General features: G+C 36.5%; 1 protein-coding gene across 3 annotated transcripts in view; it reads left to right on the top strand.

The window, feature by feature from the left end:
• Nucleotides 1-21,280, top strand: part of LOC122811336 (zinc metalloproteinase-disintegrin-like batroxstatin-1) — a 301,349-nt gene that overhangs the window by 69,472 nt on the left and 210,597 nt on the right. For all 3 annotated transcript variants that reach the window (XM_044083108.1, XM_044083107.1, XR_006366236.1), the window contains exons 6-7: nucleotides 11,888-12,018; nucleotides 13,124-13,301. In XM_044083108.1, the coding sequence (XP_043939043.1) occupies nucleotides 11,888-12,018; nucleotides 13,124-13,301 (309 nt within the window). The remainder of the gene's footprint in view (nucleotides 1-11,887; nucleotides 12,019-13,123; nucleotides 13,302-21,280) is intronic.

Here is a 21,280-nt window from a genome sequence, read left to right as displayed (position 1 = left end):
GGTAATCTTTTCTGTTAATATATATCTATATAACTCATACGTATATATTCTTGAATTTATTCTCTGGATTTCCCAGACATGTGTATAATTGTGTACAGGGCTGTATCCATGCACATGGAGTTATGTGTTTGTGTAATGTTTTGTATTCGTTATCACTTGTAGGTTATGGCACTGGAGAAGATGCCAGAAACAAAGCATATTACTTATCCTGTTCAATCTGTGTAATTTTAATAAGTTGTATAAAGTTTGCAATAAAGTGCCAAATTTTGTGTATACATGAAATCCGATGACTTTCTTTGAATATAAAATTAGTAAAAAAAATGGACAGATTTGAAGGCAGTTCATAGACAATTAGAATTGCAAAAATACAATGCAGGGAATAAGACAGGGAGGATTACAGTAAATGGAGTTTCTTTAGATAAAAATAGCAACCAGATAAGTATAGCAGAGTTCACTGCTCAGTCTGGTCCTTTTCACTGTTCTTATTAGCAGCCTAGCTGAATCTATGGAGGAAGACGCTTTTATTTTCTGCTACTGATTCCTAATTATGTAGTAGCAACTCCTATATAATTTACTGTCCCCACATCCATGAACACTGTCCCCCCTCTACTATTTGATCAAGCCAGTTCTTCTCAAATCTCAAGGTCATTCAGCTGGTATTAGAGATGAGTGTTAGCTTGCGAGGTGATAATTATTCTTGCAGATTTGGGTGTTTGGGTTTTTAAACCCTCCTTGTGTTGACTTGTCCATGCTGCCGAGGTCAGTTCTGCACTACTGGCTCTAAGTTATAAGTGTGGACTTCCTTGCATATATAAGTTTCAAATGTAGCATGAAGCTGCTTGACATACCATGCAACTGCCACTAACCCTGTGTTGTTTATTGCTTCACTCAGCTATGGACAAGTCTGAACCAGCATGCTATTCCTAGGATGGGTAATTCAACAATACTCACTCCCTCCCTCCTTCCTTCCCTACCCAGCTCCTGCCATTCCCAAGTCAGTCATCATGATTATATTTATGCCTTTATTGCTCCATGCCACACGACTATTTCCAACATTATGCAGTATAGCTCATACAAAAGAAAGTATAACTGGATGAATGGTCTAAAACATGGCAGTATCAAATTCACTCCAGACAAATCATGCATAACACTGCATTTGAGGATTAGAAATCCAGGGATATAGTACACACTGGCAGGGCAACAGTACCAGAAACAAGATGAGAGACACCTGATGGTCCTATCTGAAGACTTAGTGGTGAAAAAGTAATGTAAAAAGCAACAATAAAGGTTAGTAGAATAGTAAAACAATAGTGGTAGAAAATGAGAAGTTATTGCCACTCTTTATAGTCTATGTCTAAGACTTCACCTAGAATTCTACATGCATTACTAAAGATGTCATCAGCATAATGATGCAGGCTGTTCTGTGCAGAGCAACAACATGGAGAATAATCTGACTCAGAACCCACATAAGGAGAAAGATTAATGGAGATTTATATAAGGAGCCTTAAAAAGGAGACAAAGAAAGGAAATAACAGAAACTCATGTACATTAATAACGTGCAATGATATTGTGTCTCAAAAATAATAAGAGGTGTTTATAAACCAGAGGATTCAGTTTGAGAATAACAAGTTGAGCAGCTCAGGGAAGTACTCTTTCACTGAAAGAGTGATTGATGAATAAAATAGATATCTAACAAAGGTGACAAGATGAAACTAGGAACTCATTTCAAGATGCATGAGAAATGCACACAACAGTCATTAGAGGACTGTTGAGAGGGGGATGCTGTTGGACATTCAGCATATCCAATATTAAGTAACAGGTAGACTAGGTGGGTCATGTGATTTTTATCTGCTGTCAAAATCTAAATTTTCTATAGCCATTAAACTTCATGTACTTGGATTTTAAACCAATAGGAATACATGACACACATTATCTAAGCTTTCAATAACGGGCAAAACATTTTTTAATTCAGTTGATATACTCCTTCAACTGGGCTGTCCCTTCTTAGTTGTATACTTTATAGTACTGAAGTATGATTCAGACTTTTTTATGTTATATCATTTCCAGTTTTGCATGGTTTGTCTTGGAAATCATTAAACCTAGAAGAAGCTACAGAATGCTTATATTCTCCAAAAATTTACATGGGATCAAATCCTTTTCATATTTGGCTGCTTCTAAACCATGGAGTCTCCATTTTTATAGAAATGTTTAAAACATCATAAATGAAAATTGTACTCAGTTTTGGTTCCAAGTAGTATAAGTTCTTCCTTAAAACTGGTATATTCTTGTTTTCTGCTCACATGTAGAGCAAACTCCAAATTATCAAAGTAGGACTTCTTGAACTTTCTGTAAAGTTCTTTACTGTCTCAGAAGTAAACCGAGCTTTAAACCTATGGCAGACTCATACTCCAATTCTTGGGTTAAAGTTTCCTCAGTTTAAGGAGACATTTAATGGAGGAGTATTTGTTGAGACCTGGTGGGTCACAGAAGTCCACTTTGATCTACAATTTAACTTTTTGTATTCAAGAAAGGGGTTGAAATCTGTACCCATGTGAGAGTGGTGGTGTATACCTTTTATAGAACATGAAAGGAAAAACTGTGGACACTGAATACCTGTACAGGGCATTATTCCCATGTATATCATTTATGGAATATACATGGTTTTAAATGTAGCAACCTAATTTCATGAGTGTTTTTTTTTCCTAATTAGAAGCTGGAATAGGTCCTGCATCCCAACATACACCACACCTCTAAAGAGCCAGAAGCCAAACTGTTTATAGGTAGGAACACTGATAAACAGTCAAACAGCTTCTGAGGTAAAAACAGACTTTTGCCACAACTAAATCAAAAGCTATACAATAGGGAATCCAGAACATGGTAAGAATGTGTGTTAAAACACACTTGACATCTTTCTTTTTTTTTTTTACTGTATGTTTCAGTGTAACTTCTTATAGTCATTCTGGGCTACACAGAATGTGTTACTGATAACAAAGTGCAAAATTAACTGAAAATAACCAAAATAGTATATGACTATATATATCTCAAAGTAAATTGTACAGACCACAAGATAATCTGTTACTAGCTTTGTGTAATAATTACCTGCAAATAACTCTAAAAAATGCAGAGTTCAGCTCATGGAAATCACCTAGCTAATCATGTTGTTGTAATGCAACAATAGGTTGACTTGAAAGGCTTAAATGATGAAAAACACTTGTTTGCCTGGATAATTAATTAAGAGTTTTTCCTGTGCTTTTCAAATAAGCCACTAAATGCTACAGTTTGATCTGAATAACACAGATATCTCTGTGCATAATGCTTTCATAAATAACGTAATCTCTGTTGAGGTAACACAGAAATGTATACAGTAAAATGAAGCCGTAGATGCAGACATGTCTGTGATGGCGGACAAATAACCTCCTTGGAGGACAGGTAGGTCTAATTTTACAAACTAACATTATGGTAACAAAAAACAGTCTTACTGAAAGTATGACGAGGGTTGACTGTATATGCCGAGGAAAGTATGACATGTATTAAATGGGGCTTGCCAGAGAATCTTACAATGTGAATAACAAAATGCATGGCCACCTCCTTTGGAAAGTCAAGCCCAAGTGGACTATAACATTGAAAACACACCCCTAATAGCTGACACAATAATTTTACACACTAATTTGGGATTTGATAACTTATGCGGATAGTGACCTTAGCTTTTAACCAGCATTTGTCCACTGTGGTAAGGAAGGCCTTCTATACTGCACAACTCATAAACAAGGGGATTGCTTCTAAAGCCAGTGATATTGTTGTCACCCTTTAGTCAGCCCTCATTGGGTGAATCATTGAGCATAATGCTCTTTTTGGCATGTATCTGCCCAGGCACATGCAATAACTGGTACACCCACCTAAGTACCCTACAAAAAGAATACAAGGCCTAAACAAAATGTCCTGTATGGACCACCTCAAACCCATATTACTATATTCAGTGTCTGACAGACCGATAAGAGGTGACCTGTGTCTAGCAAATAAAGCATTCTCTTATCCATTACTGATGGACTTACTTCATATCCGCAACTCAGTTATCATCAGAAATATGCAGCAAAGAGACCTAAACCTATTCTGCAACATTAACAGAATGGTTTGCAAGACAGGTGTATGTTGCAGATACAACTGCTCTGGAACACACTCCTCATCCATGTAAAACAAAGTTTATCTCTGACCAAGCAGGACTGGGATAAATGATTGAGAAATAGGAAATGTATCCAGGACTCCCTCTGTACTACTAATGGACAGAGGCAGTTCCTAAATTCTTTATCCCAGTGCATGGATCTCATAATTATCACTAGGGAAATGTATAAATATAGATCTTGGAAAGGATTAGGTGAATTAAAACTTCAATGGAACAGGTTAATTTTAAGCACTAAAAGGGATAATTGGCTAGCCTTAAAATTGCCTGCAAGTGCAGTTAGCCTAGTAATAATCCATGAACTTATATAGATATCCAGACCCTGTTCCTGACTTTCAACATTCCTAGATCAACGGTGTATTGTATAGTTTCACTTAGTGCATAGTACTGTGAACCAGGTGTTTAGGCCACCTTTATAGTCATGATTTCTAGTTTATGACCCTGTTTGTCTATGGAAACTTCTTTTTGAATTTATGTTCAAGTAATTGTATATTTTTTGTATAATACCGTGTTTAATTTGTTTCTCAGTATTCTAACCACTGTATGCTGCATCATTTGTAAAACTCTGATTTTACTCCTTTTATATGTTCTATGCTCTTTGTACAAATTTTTTACTATGTATCTGGAGCTTTTCTCCCAGGGCCTCTGCTGAAAATGGTCACCTTGTGTCCAGTCGGACTAACTCGGTAAACAAATGGAAAATAAATAAATAAATAAATAAAATATCCTTACATATATCGAACACTGAGGTCAAAACATATAGGCAAATGAGTGGACAGGAAAAGAAAGTTTGATATCAAAGTGTTCCATTAATAACATGAGAAATATTAAATAAAAATAAAAAGTCTGTAGATAACAATAAGCCTTCCAATACTACTTAAGGCAATGACTGTACTGTAAAATTTTATTCAAAAGTGTAAAATAACAGCAGTGTGCCATAAAGCAAGCTATGACAGATATTACGGAATATTGTGGAACTGTGTATAGAGGAAGTTGGCGGTTGTGTAATAGTACACAGGAGAACATGCACTGTGCAAAAATCAGTAAATGCTAAAAATCACAAAGTACACAGGAGAATATGCAGTGCGCAAGAAACAATAAATGCTCAAAGCTTGAAGTATCAGGTAAAGTATTAGAGAGTCAATCCTCTGGGTTGGATGGAAGCTTAGCAAGGACCCCAAATTAATATGTGAATAAACTGCTGACACAAACCTGTAATGCAGTCAGTGAATTTCTGATGGTTGCCTGATGTTATCCTGATAGTTAAAAAAAAGTAAAAGTGGCTCTATTTACTAAGCAAGGGCAGAGAATTAGAGGATTATGCATTTGTCTTTATTTTTAGGTTTAATTTTAAGTTTATTAAAGTGCCTAAATCCAGGCAATGTACAATTTCAGTAGATAACAATTAATAGAAAACATAAACAGGGAACAAAATTAATAATGAAAGTCAAACACTAATAGATACAAGCACGTAGCTGAAAGCAAGATAAAGAAGATGTGCTTTAAAGCCACTTTTAAAACCTGCCAGAGTAGGTGAGTCAGAAAGCCACGTGGGAAGGAAGTTCCATAACAAGGGACCCTGGTACCTAATATAGCATCAACCGAAGGTGTCAACATAGAGGGAACAACAAACTCTGGAACAATAAGAGCTGGAACATAGCGTCTGACTGGGACTGTAAAAGTATAAAAGATATTTTAAGTGTGGAGAGCCTAAGTTACGGAGGGCAAGGTATACTATAAGCAAACATTTGAAGTTAACTCATGGTCTAATTGGGAGGCAGTGAAGGTAGGAAGAACTAGAGAGATTCTGAAGAAGTGTGGACTACATTCAGATGAAATAACTAAACAAAAATCATTTTCACAGTCAGTCTAGTGATGTTTTTTGTTTTAACTGGAGTAAAATGAGGCTTTGGTGAGGAGGTGAGATGCAGAGTTTTGGACTAGTTGAAGATGTGCCAGGTCAGTATCAGGGAAACCAACACAGACAGCGTACTGCATTACGCAATATTCTAATTCACAAACAGTAATAGGGAGGTCACAAGGAGGAATAAGATGCTTATTACAGCTAATGTTCCATAGATGGAAATATGAGGAGTTGACAACAGCAGGAATATGGTCCTTTAAAAGTTAATCTGTTGTCAAGAATCATGTCAAGATCACCCACTTTAAATATGAAAGCAAGTTTTCACCCTGATAAAAGATGTCAGGTAAAAAAAGTGGAATGGAAGTATCCCTCAAGGTAACATGTAGCATCAAAGCCACAGTCTTTGATGTGCTACTTTCCAGTTTGTTGTTGACCATCCTATCATGGATAAGTTTCAGACCACAAGAAAGAGATGTAAAGGCAGACACAGAATCCTGAGGCACTAAGAGATATAGCTGTGTCTCAATCCCATAGCAGTTGTACTGTATACCTCTTGAATGAATAACATCGCCTATGTAAAACAAATGAGGAACGCTTTGGCCAGGAAGTGATGTAGAAGTTATGATTAAAAATTTGTTGCCTGAAATTCATTATGATTTAGTAAAATAAGCTTTGGCCTAAACCATGACTTCTGTATCTGTTGAGATACTGACATGGTATAAGGCAAACAGTACATTGGGATGTATGTCATTTAGATTATTCCAGAATATTTTATTCACCTTCACTCAAGGAAAAGTATATCACAAATTAATGAAAGTATTGAAGAATCAAATTGTTATGGTCTAAGGAGTGACCGTTTAGTAGGAAAACAAGGTTTAAATATCAAGAGAGTGCCTTTTATTCAAGATACACGTATGACAAAGTGTCATAGGATGCTAATCTGGGCACAGTACTGTTGAATTTTTTTATTTTTAATCCATTTATAGAAAGCTGTCACTATGATAATAAAGATTAAGGTTAAAATATTGCTCTCAACAGTAGTAAATGATTGCATGAGGATTTGAAAATAGTAACTGTAGCAAATGACAGCATAACACACAGTAACTTGCTCGGAAAACAACATAGATTACTCTGGATGGGTAATAATTTTCTTGTGCAAAATGTGAAGAAATGTTAGGCTGCACACTTCATGGTCACAAGTAATGACACGGATGTAAGATAAGAATCAGGTGAAGGTAGTAAAGGACAAAAAATATCTTGGTGGTTACCTGGATGATAATTTAAAGTACAAACTGCACTTTTCAAATTTGCAACTCAGTAGTAATAGAGTAATTAGCATGTTATTGCAAACAATTCAAAGTACTGAGAGTTTCTGATGAGTTGCACAATCAATACTTAGGCTACTGCTGGAGAGGTCATTTTATGTGGTCAGCTAAGTTGTTGAAGAATCCAAGTTAATACTTTGTATTGTACATGTATATGTGATCTATACATGCATTCTCAAAGAAGTTTAAATGAAACAGATTATGATGAAAGGCCCACAAAATGAAGTTGGACACTGACCTAAAGAAGAATGGGAGATAAATCTAATATGGGAAGCCCACAGGAATGGCCTACTGAATGCCTAGGGCTAAATTCATGAATGGATGGGTAGATACTAGCCCGAGTATGCTACTTAATAAAACATACAGAAATAATCTGTAGGTAGCTATCCTTCAGAATAACTCACTACTTTCATGTAAATCAGTAAGGAGCTTTATCATCACCTGGATTATTTTTAGAACATCTATATGGAAGAATGCATGCATATGTGAAAGCATGCTTATATATCTAGCATATGTCTATATGTGAGACTATATCTCTTCATAAATATATATATGTATGTATACAAACATATTCAAAACATTGAAAGTTCAAAATACAAAACATTAAACTTCACAAAAAATGCATGTTAAAACAAACACTGTAAATTTAACAACTAAGTTTATAAGGGCTATAATTAAAATATGTCCCTATTTTTGGGCCTTTGCCTCCCTCCCCCATTTTTTGGGTTTTGTCCAGATGATACATAACACTAAAAATGCACAGTCTTGGAGAAAGGGTAAATTCTTGATCCCCTGAAATAATGAAACCCAGCAAAAATGCCAGTGTTCCAAATGTTCTACCAATGGATATTTAAAATTTTTTCCTCCAAGCATATATATTTACGTGTGTGTGTGTGTGTGGGGGGGGGTGCATATGAGTAATTTGTGTGTGTGTGTGTGGGGGGGGTGCATATGAGTAATGTGTGTGTGTGTGTGTGTGTGTGTGGGGGGGGTGCATATGAGTAATGTGTGTGTGTGTGTGTGTGTGTGGGGGGGGGTGCATATGAGTAATGTGTGTGTGTGTGTGTGTGTGTGTGTGTGTGTGTGTGTGTTTTATTTTTATATGTAGATAGATAGTCTGAGATAGACAGATTGATAGATAAGCATAGATATGACACTGTATACATATTTCAAATAGGAAATAATCAAGCACACCTAGGTGATCAACAACAAAAAAGGAAATGAAAACATTTTTGCAGGGGGGTGACCTGCACCCCCACCTCTTGCTAATTATGTATACCAACTCTGAGATCCCACTACAGTGGAAAGAGGGCAAACTCCCTGATCCCCACTGTACTGTGATCACTCACAGAAAAAAAAGCCAGTGTATAGGATAAACTGATTTTCTGTTAGCTATACTGGCCTTTTTTTTCATTAGATACATTGCTTTGTATGTTTTATATATAAATCTATATATATATATATATATATATATATATATATATATATATATATATATATATACACACACACACATACACATATATATATATATATATATATATATATATATATATATATATATATACATGGGTCTACTTCAGAAGATCGACAGACCATTTGGTCCACAGCTCATTTGGTTTTCAACCAGTATTCAAGGCACTTAATAGGGATTTGTCCCCCTCCCCAATGTTGTGCGACCCTGGAGTTGATTTATATAGTTAGGGGGGTGTGGGGGGTACAGCCCCCCACATCGGGGGGTGTGGGGGGAGAAGCCCCTCACCTATTTTCATTTAAAAGCATGAAAATACAACAAAAACTACACATTTTAAATGAAAATAGGTATGGGGCTTTGCCCCCCACACCCCCCAATGTGGGGTGCTATGCCCCCCACCCCCCTAACTATATATATCAACTCCAGGGTCACACAACATCAGGGAGGGGGACAAATCCCTGTTAAGTGTCTTGAATACTGGTTTTCGACCAAATGAGCTGTCAACCAAATGAATGTCGATCAAATGGTCTGTTGATCTTCTGAAGTAGACCCATATATATATATATATATATATATATATATATATATATATATATATATATATATATATATATGTGTGTGTGTGTGTGTTTATATAAATATATATATCTATATATATATATATATATATATATATCTATATATATATATATATATATATATATATATATATATATATATATATATATGGATCCAGGTTACTACATCGACAACTAAGAAGATCGACAGCCACTTCCCCGACACGAAAACACTGACACATAAATAATCGAAACTGCAAATCACGGACATTTAACAGGTAACGGGTTTAAATTTCGCTAATCCGCTAATCATGCCTACCATGTTTTAGTAAGTGCGGCAGTGTTATGCATGTGTTACGATCATTGTATTACTAAGTCCTTATGGTAGGCATGATTAGCGAAATTTAAACCCGTTACCTTTTAAATGTCCGTGATTTGCAGTTTCGATTATTTATGTGTCGGTGTTTTCATGTTGGGGAAGATATATATATATATATATATATATATATATATATATATATATATATATATGGGTCCACTTTGTAATCCCGAAATAGTGAAATCCTGAATTTCAGTATTTCGAAATTACATAGCTAAAAACACAACTACAATACAAAATCCCAAAACCCCATAACCGCAAAATTTAAAATCCCGAATGTACCCTACACATACAGCATACACATACACACAATTTCCCCCACAATCAAATATATAATACTACACTACAGATAAGCAGGGGGGCAAGCCTGCCTGCAACCCCCACAACCACCATACTTAAATATTAACTCCGAGATTGCACAAACAGACACACAAAGGAAACTCACACCCACACATTTTACAGTCCCTCACACACACACATCACAGTCACAACACACACTTACACACACTAAAGCCCCTAACCAACACACTTACACATACGTACTTACCTAAACTTCCACCTATCCATTCACACACCACTCCAGCAAAAGCGCTAATTCAACATCTTTGGGATTTGAATTTCACGCTTTTGTAGGTTTTGGAATTTTGTGTTTTTGGCTATGTAATTTCGAAATACTGAAATTCAGGATTACAGTATTTCGGGATTATATAGTGTACCCATATATATATATATATATATATATATATATATATATATATATATATATATATATATATATATATATATATATATATATATATATATATATATATATATATATATGTTTATATATGTATCTATGTATATATATATATATATATGTTTATATATGTATCTATGTATATACATATATATATATATATATATATATATATATATATATATATATATATATATATATATATATATATATGTATATATATATATATATATATATATATATGTATACATATATATATATGTATAGATAGATAGATATATGTTTGTGTGGGCACACTGTCCTTCTACATTTGCAAAGTGCTTATACTTAAGCATCACATTTACATAATTTACATAAAGCTAAAGCTGTTGCTGACATATTAATAGTTAAGTAAACCTGAAAGAAATGGAATCAGCCTTTCATACTGTACTTTGATGAATGAGAGAGCAAAAGGTTTTGACTTGATTGTTGGCAAGTAAATCAATGTATAAAGGCCCCCCACATTTCTGCAGCCTCTTTAAGATACCCCAACCTGAATACACTTATAGACCAGTGTCATCGTATTGCTTAGGATAGTTGCTAACAGATTCTATAGCTCTGGAATATGGCTTGCTGAAATAAATGGGTTGAATCAAAAGACTCTCTCCCAGATATTTTTGTTGTTATAATTTTTGCCTTCTTGCCTGTTGACCTTCGGTCTCCTGGATCTTACGTTATATTACCACTGAGTTGCTGTCATCCATGGTGCCATGAGGGAGCTTTGTGGTCTTGCCAACATCTTGGCAATGATCATTTTTCATTGTTAATTTTTATGACTTAACCCCACCTCTGGTGGTGACATGACCTGGTGTGTTAGTGCAAGCACTGCAAGTGCCTCTCTGCCTCCTCATCTGTCCTAGCCTTCATGCATTATGACCACAATGGCTATTTTAAAACTAGCTATATAGATCCTTCATCTGATTTCATAGATTCCTGAGGCAGTGCTATGCATTACATATATGAGTCTTAGTTGAGGACCTGAGCTGAGGCAAGATATTTATTGCTGTGATCTCTTGTCCTACCATTCAACTTCAAGATGTTCATTGAATGTCTAGATTTTTTCTCTCATATATTTGGTCTGTTTCTCATAAAAGTTTTGGTTTGCTCTTTTTTACAGAAGTCATAAACATTATATTTAGATCCTCATTGGCAGAATTTAACAATAGCTGGGCAGTTGATAGGGAAGAAATGTAATCAGTTTTATAACTTTTGTTACCCATCAGTAGAGGGCAGTAGAAGTGTAAACATAAAACTGTGTTTTCTGTTGTAGTGATACACTGATATTTTTAATGAATACATCAATGGAGTGTGAAAATCTTGTCATTGTCTGTAGGATCACAGCTCAAGTTCCATTGGTATTGGAGCAACTATGGCACACGAGATGGGACATAACCTCGGAATGAGTCATGACACAAGTTCCTGTGACTGTCCGTCAGGGTCCTGCATAATGCAAGCATCACTAAGGTATCACCACACACTAAAATCCCTTCACAGAAGAGCATTTCTACCGAGGGTCAATATTTCTGTGATATAAATTTTTTCTCAGTCTGGCTAGAATATTAGAAGATAGATGTGCAAAGAAACATATGAGCTTACTACTTCAGTGACAACAACCACAACAACAGCAATAATAATCATAATAATAATAACAACAAAAAACACCCAAGTTCTGCAATTTTAGCTTTAAAATCTTTTGTTGTGAAGTTTTCCAATATTTCAGTATGGATTTACTATTATTTAATGAAGTATACACGTTTTATGGATTTACTATTATTTAATGAAGTATACATGTTTTATGGATTTACTATTATTTAATGAAGTATACACGTTTTATGGATTTACTATTATTTAATGAAGTATACATGTTTTATGGATTTACTATTATTTAATGAAGTACACGTTTTTCTTATTTTTAATTATTTTCATGTTGCTCACTGTAGCCAACAAATAGGTTCTGAACCTACGTTTTCAGTGGTTCTGTTTCATAGTGTTTTCGATTAAATAAATCAGGAATTTATTGACATTTTCCTGTGGTTTCTGTTATTTTCTTTATCATTTAGATTTCAGCATATGCTGTTATGTTAAAATGGTATAATCTGTTAAATAATTCCAAACTTCATGAGTTTAACATATACAAGATATGAAACTGTGACTTGAACATAAAGAGAGCAATCAATCAAGGAAAGTCCAGTGGCAATATATGTATGTGTGTGTGTGTGTGTGTGTGTGTATATATATATATATATATATATATATATATATATATATATCTATATATATCTATATATATCTATATATATATATATATATATATATATATATATATATATGTGTGTGTGTGTGTGTGTGTGTGTGTATATATATATATATATATATATATATATATATATATATGTGTGTGTGTGTGTGTGTGTGTGTGTGTGTGTGTGTGTGTGCGTGTGTGTGTGCATTTTTAAGGGAGTAAAACCAGAGATATCTTTGTAATAAGGATCAGAGGGACACCAGCATAAATTCTCCACCACAATGTATCTAAACTCTGTAAAAGTGTGTTAACTTCTGTCTTTCACAGTTCCACGTTCCCACGAGAGTTCAGTTCCTGTAGCCGACAAAGCTTCCAAAGCTTCCTTTTGGACAAAATGCCTCAATGCATTCAGAACATTCCAGATAAGCAGATGATTGTGGCACCCCCAGTATGTGGCAATGGTTTTGTGGAAGTTGGGGAAGAGTGTGACTGTGGAACCCCAGAGGTACTTATCTGATATTATTTTAAAAAGTCAGCTGCATGACACTCGTATTAAAATCAAGGAGATTCTTTGCAAGTTCTCATTTCCTGTAATTCTTCTTCTTCTTTGATTGGTTTTACCCAGTCCTATCATACTTAGCAATCCAGCAAGCATAGCATAGCACATAAATGTGACTTTAAGACAACAGAAATGGCTGTTGATGGTAATCCACATTTTACTCATAGCATTGTGTGTGTGTGTGTGTGTGTGTGTGTGTGTGTGTGTGTGTGTGTGTGTGTGTGTGTGTGTGTGTACTGAATTTAATATTTTTCTTAATTGAAATAATCATTGTTGAACAAATTGCAAGTAATATTAATTCACAATACGAGACATTAAAGAAAAGACAGTAGTATTTATGTCTGAGCAAATGAGTAAGGAATTTAACCACTGTGGGTCCAAATTTGATTACATTAATTTGTGGACACCTTATCTGTTTAAGGGATGTCAAATATTAAGGTAGTTTCTGTGCTCAGCTCACATCATGCACGGCTATAAGTGTCTTTTTTACATACAAATTAAACAAGCTCCTAACAAGGGAGATAAATGAGAAACCAGCAAATAGTTTGATTCAGTACAATGCCAGCAGCCTATGTGAAAATGAATCTGTTTGATTTCATACTAGTAAAGGAGTTAAAACACAACAGATGTGACAAAAATGTGGCCAACTAAGGACTGAAGTATGGCGATACCTGGATTCAAGGTATGCAGAATGGGAATGGCGTACCAAGCGGTACCACCTGAAACAAGTTTACATGTCACTTCTTTGACTCAGCTGTGTATGAATACAGAAACTGTTGGCCATACTGTTGGAATCATTATTGCATAAGTTATGATTCAATGAAGTTACAGAAAGGACTGTCTGCTGACAATATAGCAAAAGAGCCCTTTCGTTCCAGATGTCTACTTTGGAGAATTATCATTTATGAATTGCAGCAGCCTTGACAATGATTATATAAAGTTGTATAGAATCTGTGAGATATAAGTATAAAAGATGCTTGTCTCAGTCATAAACTCATATTTTTCGAGTATAGCAGAGTGTACATTGTAGTCATAAAACTTAGTAATTGGTGGCATTCACTTTTAGGCTACTGAGTTCGCTGAGGTGTGATTTTTGAGTTGTAAAGCTATTCTAGAGTCATAAAGAAGGCTGATGATAAACTCAGTCCTGATTAGCTGATGGTAAAAGATGAGAACTGTAATCATGGAATACAGTAACATTTACTGGAATTAATAGAAATGATCTAAATAACGCCTGCTATTACAATTGCCCTCTAATTTCACATGAAATCATTACACACAATGTTTTTTTTTTTTTTTGCATTATGTTGGTTCTTTTTTTTTCCTTCAGGGCTCCACTGAACATGTCTGCTACTGCTCCAGCACAGGATAAAGGGAGCATGATGTGTAGGCTAACTTAGCCCGTCCCCCATTACATCCACTCTGTCTTACAATACCTTCTCTGTCAGAATGCAAGGTTTAAGTAATGGTGTTCTTCAACTGAAGACAGACACAAAACAACCCTATTAAATGAGAATTGTGTACATAACCGTAAGTAAAATTCTAAAAAAAAAAAACATCCAAACTCAAGATAAAAAAATAAAATAAAATAAAATTCACTACAACCAGAAACCATGCTTAGGTTCAGTCAGAATGTGTTGTTTGCTGAATAAATACATCTCATCAAAAAGTGTCTCAGTACATTAAAAAAGCACTGATAAAGAAAAGTATAATTGTATTGAGCTGAAAAATACGTGAAGTGACTGAAAGGTGACAGCACAATCCATAGCAATCATATAGAAAGTGTTGGATTAAAATACATTCACAACATAATAGGGAGAGTGATTCTGTGATATTTCATGGAAAAAATGTGCTTCTTGTAGTGTTTATGTAAGTTAGATATAATTAGATATGTAACCCAGGGCAAGATTAAAAAAAATTCATGCAATGAATCCTATAAATGACAAGGGTATGTCAATGCTGAAAAGAGGCAAAGGTAAATACAATACAAATGGACAATTCAGAATAGCCACTCAAGCAGTGCACCTATGGCAGGTGGGAGGAAAGTTGAGCAACCACAGAAATCCCACACAGGTACAGGGAGAGAAGGCAGGTTCTACATTGACAATGTCTGGGGGTCAGGCTTGAACCTTGGATCCTGAAGCTTTGCAGCAGATAACTTAAAAAAAGTTCATCACTATTCACAGTACCTCTGAGCATTTATTTATTTACTTTCATTTTTAACTGGGTAAGTAGATTGGCCACAATACTGTGTTCAGCCATACCCAGGGATTCCTATGTGTGACACTGGAATAAAAGAACTAATAGAAGAAATTACATAAAAAAAGAATAACATTGAATGCAATATTCCAACTACAACACATAGAGGCTAACATTCACAGATACAGTGAATCACCCCAAGTAGGAATGTTCACTTTCAAGAGTAGCTAAGTCCATTTTCCTTGTTTTTCTGTTCATTCTTCTCCACACTGCATAGTATTTTTAATTCATCTAGAAAATATGTCATGCATCTGCTTGTCTTCTCCTTTTACATCCTCTGAATCAAATGTACAGTATATACAACTCCTTTGTGTGTGTGCTGTATGGGCTTTGAGAACCTTTGTATCATAGACACACACACACACACACACACACACACACACACACACACACACACACACACACACACACACACACACACAAACACACATGATTTAGTATAGTCAGGCATGCTTTTGGGAAGTGGAAGGGCTGGAGTACCAAGAAACCTATGCAGCTATGAGGAGAAAGTGGAATCTGCACACAGATAGTGAACAAAGGAAAATTAACAGCTGCAAAGCTGCAGTTTTCACCACTTAGTCACCGCACTGATATAGCACTGGAGAAGCTGGAACAATTAAAGAGGGCAAAATGATTGTATGTTGGTGAAATACCATAGCTTAGTTAAACATTACATACTGCTCCCCTTAGGATCTAGTATTACTGTAAAGAGATTCAGATAACTACATTAACACAATATATTCCCCCTCTGCTGTGTTCTCAAGTTAGGTACTGCATGCAGTAATAACCAACAACTGTAACCTCCTCTGTGTAGTAATCAACCAAAAAAACACCAGCAACCACGAGACTGGAGTTAAGGAACATACATACAAGTTATTAAACTTCAGTTTATCACTTTCGTCCAAAACAGGACTTCATCAGAACAGAAGAAAATTCTTTGCATCACATTTAAATACACTCACCTGCCACTAAAATGAGCCAATCAAAATACAGGTATTGTGTTTTTTAATCACATAATCCTCCCATTTAAAACAAATGTGACATGCTGAAATCTGAAAGTCAGCTAAAAATACTGATCCCATTCATAATTTGTATGATTGCATTTTCAACACACTGCTCAAAGAGATGTGGTCATTTAAATCAGTTTCTACTGTTGTGTTTAACCTTAACTTTCATAGTAACTCTCTATACTATATTCTTTATTCCAGGTGCCCCCCCCCCGGATATTTTGATATCATATCAATAGCCGTAAACCTAAAATTAAAACTTTTCTGATCCCACATTTCAACATATGCCTATACAAGGAGTTGCTAGCATTACCTTTGCTAACATAATCAAGGTGTTCACAGAACCTTTTTCTTAGGGGACACTTGGTTTTTGCTATTTAGAAGGAATTGCAGTTCTGACATATTGCAACACAAATCACATTCACAGTCACAGTCCCACAATTGCACTGCAATCCACTCTTAACAAGTCTTTACCTTTGTATTTAATAAGTATCCTTTGACCTTTGCAGATAAAGTGACACTATTTACATCCCGCACATCTCTTAGTATCAACATGATGTGGACCTTAACTGTTATCCTACCTCCTCTCCCTCCTACTCAAATTCAGCCATAACATTTTTCACACTTTTGTAAAGAAATAATGGGTCTTCCCCCACTATAGCTGTTAATTCATCTTCGACTTTAAAGATGCTCCAGTTTTTCCTGCTACTTCTCCAACTAATGTTTTTACTAACTTTGTTAGTTGGTTAATATCTCTCCTTTCCTAATAAATGTCTCAGTACTGGAGATCATTCTCAATAATCTAACTGACTGGCCTCATATCAAACTTTTCTTCTGAAATAAATGGTGGCAGCTCTTATAATATAACAGTGAATTGGAATAGGTTTGCTTTCTGTTCTCAAATTAAACCGTTGTTGTCTCTTTTCTATAGTTATATCAAGAAAGTTATCATTGTTCTTAGTGTAGGTATGGGAGAATCCTAGGAATTTAGTCAGTTGTTCCTTTGTTATAATCTGTAAAGGCAAGAACCCCCTATTCACTAGCCTTCCAAACTATGCATGTATTATTCAAAAATCTAATGTACAATGTCCAACTAGATATAAAACTGGATCAAAAAATGTATGCAATCACCCATTTCCGAATAATAATAATAGCATAGATGTGATAACAAGTGAGTCCTATTGCCTCGCCTTGAATTTGCTGGTGTTACTCCCCTTACAAAATATAAAGTTATAAAGTTAACAAACCAACAAAATCCACCAAGAAAAGCACTGGAGAAGCTAAGAAAATTCTTTTTTAGCGCAGTTAAAATTTAATGTTCACTATTCGTTGATGAATAGCAAACATTAAAGTTTAACTACACTAAAAAAGAACTTTCTTAGCTTCTCCAGTGCTTTTCTTGGTGGATTTTGTTGGTTTTTTTTGTACTGTGGACACCTGGACATGCCTGTGAGCTGCTTTTCTCCTTTTAAAAGTTATAAAGTTATTTGTCAGTACTGTCTCCATAAGAGTAGTTAAAAGTTCTATTCTCTTAGGCTCAAGAAAGTTAAAAGTGACAAGTGTTTCCCCTGAACATGTTTATTCCCTGTTCAAGGAGTATGCAGGCAAAGAAATCCATGACATCTGTAGTTGAAACAACAAAAACTGGCATCCCCAAGGGAATTACTTACTTGGGAGAGGAAACACCATGGATCATTTAGTATGTGAGGGTACATACTGTTAAAGCGTTTTAATAACCTGTTAATAAATACTGCATGGGGTTGTCAGTGAAAGACTTCACAGTGATTACCAGTTTATAATAATCTACACACTTGGTTAGTCAGAGGTCTTGGTTTGTATTCTGGAAGTGAAAAAAGTCAATACCAAACAAAGTGAGTTCTTACACAGAACCATATGGAATACCACTGTTTACCTTTATACCCTTTTATAAAGTACATGCTACCTGCAGGGTCTATATTACAACATCGAAGTTTCAAAACTTCGAATGTTCTAATATCGACCTGTATTCAGTGAACGCTGAACACTGAGGAGCATAGGGTGACATACAAGAGTGGAGGAAGATGCACACAGGTGGATTATATCTTATGTAGAAGGGCCAGTCTGAAGGAGATTGGAGACTGTAAAGTGGTGGCAGGGGAAAGTGTAGTTAGGCAACATAGGATGGTGGTTTGTAGGATGACATTGGTGATTAAGAAGAGGAGGATGAGTGTGAGGGCAGCACCAAGGATCAAATGGTGGAAACTGAAAAAGGGTAATTGTGAGGTGATGTTCAGGGAAGAGTTAAGACAGGCACTGGGTGGCAGTGAAGAGTTACCGAATAGCTGGGTAACTACAGCAGAGCTAGTAAGAGAGATGGCTAGAAAGGTGCTTGGTGTGACATCTGGAAAGAGGAAGGAGGACAAGGAGACCTGGTGATGGAATGAAGAAGTACAGGAGAGTATACGGAGAAAGAGGTTGGCGAAGAAGTGGGATTGTCAAAGAGATGAAGAAAGTAGACAAGAGTATAAGGAGATGAGGTGCATGGCAAAGAGAGAGGTGGCGAGGGCTAAGGATAAGGAGTATGAAGAGTTGTATAAAAGGTTGGACACTAAAGAGGGAGAAAAGGACCTGTACAGATTGGCTAGACAGAAGGACTGAGCTAGTAAAGATGCGCAGCAGGTAAGGGTGTTAAAGGATAATGAGGGAAATGTACTCACAAGCGAGGAGAGTGTGTTGAGCAGATGGAAAGAGTACTTTGAGGGGTTGATGAATGAAGAGAATGAGAGGGAGAGAAGGTTGGATGATGTGCGGAGAGTGAATCATGAAGTGCAGTGGATTAGCAAGGAGGAAGTAAGGATAGCTATGAAGAGGATGAAGAACGGAAAGGCTGTTTGTCCAGATGACATACCTGTGGAAGCATGGAGGTGTTTAGGTGAAATGGCAGTGGAGTTTTTAACTAGATTGTTTAATGAAATCTTGGAAAGTGAGAGGATGCCTGAGGAATGGAGAAAACGTGTTTTGGTACCGATTTTTAAGCATAAGGGTGATGTGCAGAGCTGTAGTAACTACAGAGGGATTAAAGTGATCAGTCACAGCATGAAGTTATGGGAAAGAGTAGTGGAAGCTAGGTTAAGAAGGGAGGTGATGATTAGTGATCAGCAGTATGGTTTCATGCCAGAAAAGATCACTACAGATGCGATGTTTGCTTTGAGAGTGTTGATGGAGAAGTACAGAGAAGGTCAGAAGGAGTTGCATTGTGTCTTTGTGGATTTAGAGAAAGCATATGACAGGGTGCCTAGAAAGGAGTTGTGATATTGTATTTGGAAGTCGGGAATGTCAGAGAAGTATGTAAGAGTGGTACAGGATATGTATGAAGGTAGTATGACAGTGGTGAGGTCTGAGGTGGGAGCGACAGATGCATTTAAGGTGGAGGTGGGGTTACATCAAGGATCAGCTCTGAGCCCTTTCTTATTTGCAATGGTGATGGACAGGTTGACAGACGAGATCAGACAGGAGTCCCTGTGGACTTTGATGTTTGCAGATGACATTGTGATTTGTAGTGAGAGTAGGGAACAGGTGGAGGAGACCCTGGAGAGGTGGAGATATGCTCTAGAGAGAAGAGGAATGAAGGTCAGCAAGACTAAGACAGAATATATGTGTGCAAATGAGAGGGAGGATAGAGGAATGGTGAAGATGCAGGGAGTAGAGGTGGTGAAGGTGGATGGGTTTAAGTTCTTGGGATCAATAGTTCAGAGTAACGGTGAGTGTGGAAGAGAGGTGAAGAAGAGAGTACAGATAGGATGGAGTGGGTGAAGAAGAGTGTCAGGAGTGAGTTGTGACAGATGAGTACCAGTAAGAGTGAAAGGGAAGGTCTACAAGAGGGTAGTGAGACCAGCTATGTTATATGGGTTGGAGACAGTGGCACTGACAAAAAGGCAGGAGTCAGAGCTTGACATGGCAGAGTTGAAGATGTTAAGATTTGCACTGGGTGTGATGAGGATGGACAGGATTAGGAATAAGTATATTAGAGGGTCAGCCCAGGTTGGAAGGTTTGGAGACAAAGCCAGAGAGGCAAGATTACATTGGCTTGGACATGTGCTGAGGAGGGATGCAGAGGAAATTGGGAAAAAGATGCTAAGGATGAAGCTGCCAGGTAACAGGAAAAGAAGGAGGCCTAAGATAAGGTTTATGGATGTGGTGAGACAGAGCAAGATGCAGAGGATAGGAAGAAATGGAAACAGTTGATCTGTTGTGGCGACCCTGAACGGGTGCAGCCGAAAGAAGAAGAAGAAGAATTCAGTGAACACTGAAAATATTGAAGCTACAGAAAACCAAATTTTTTCCTAGAGAAAGAATTCAGTTATTCGTTTCTGTTGCTTCGGTATTTTCAGCGCTGTGGTGGAAAGTTACGGGTCAGGTTCAGGTAAGTGTGCAATTGAGCATGGGTTAGGTTAGTTAGGGTAAGGGTGTGGGTTAGGTATGTGTGTGATTGTGTGGACATGAGGGTTAGGGCGGGTTAGGTATGTGTGCATTTGTGTGGACATGAGGGTTAGGGCGGGTTAGGTCAGTTAGGGTTAGGGCGCGGGTCAGGCCAGTGTGCGATTGTGTGGACATGAGGGTTAGGGTGGGGTAAGTGAGTTAGGGTTAGGGAACGGGTGAGGTGAGTGTGCGATAGTGACG

Source organism: Protopterus annectens, chromosome 9.part0, assembly GCF_019279795.1.
Source record: "Protopterus annectens isolate FY-2018-M chromosome 9.part0, PAN1.0, whole genome shotgun sequence".
Taxonomy (NCBI): domain Eukaryota; kingdom Metazoa; phylum Chordata; order Ceratodontiformes; family Protopteridae; genus Protopterus; species Protopterus annectens.
Note: the sequence above shows the minus strand (reverse complement) of the source record. Positions and strands in the feature narration are given on the sequence as shown.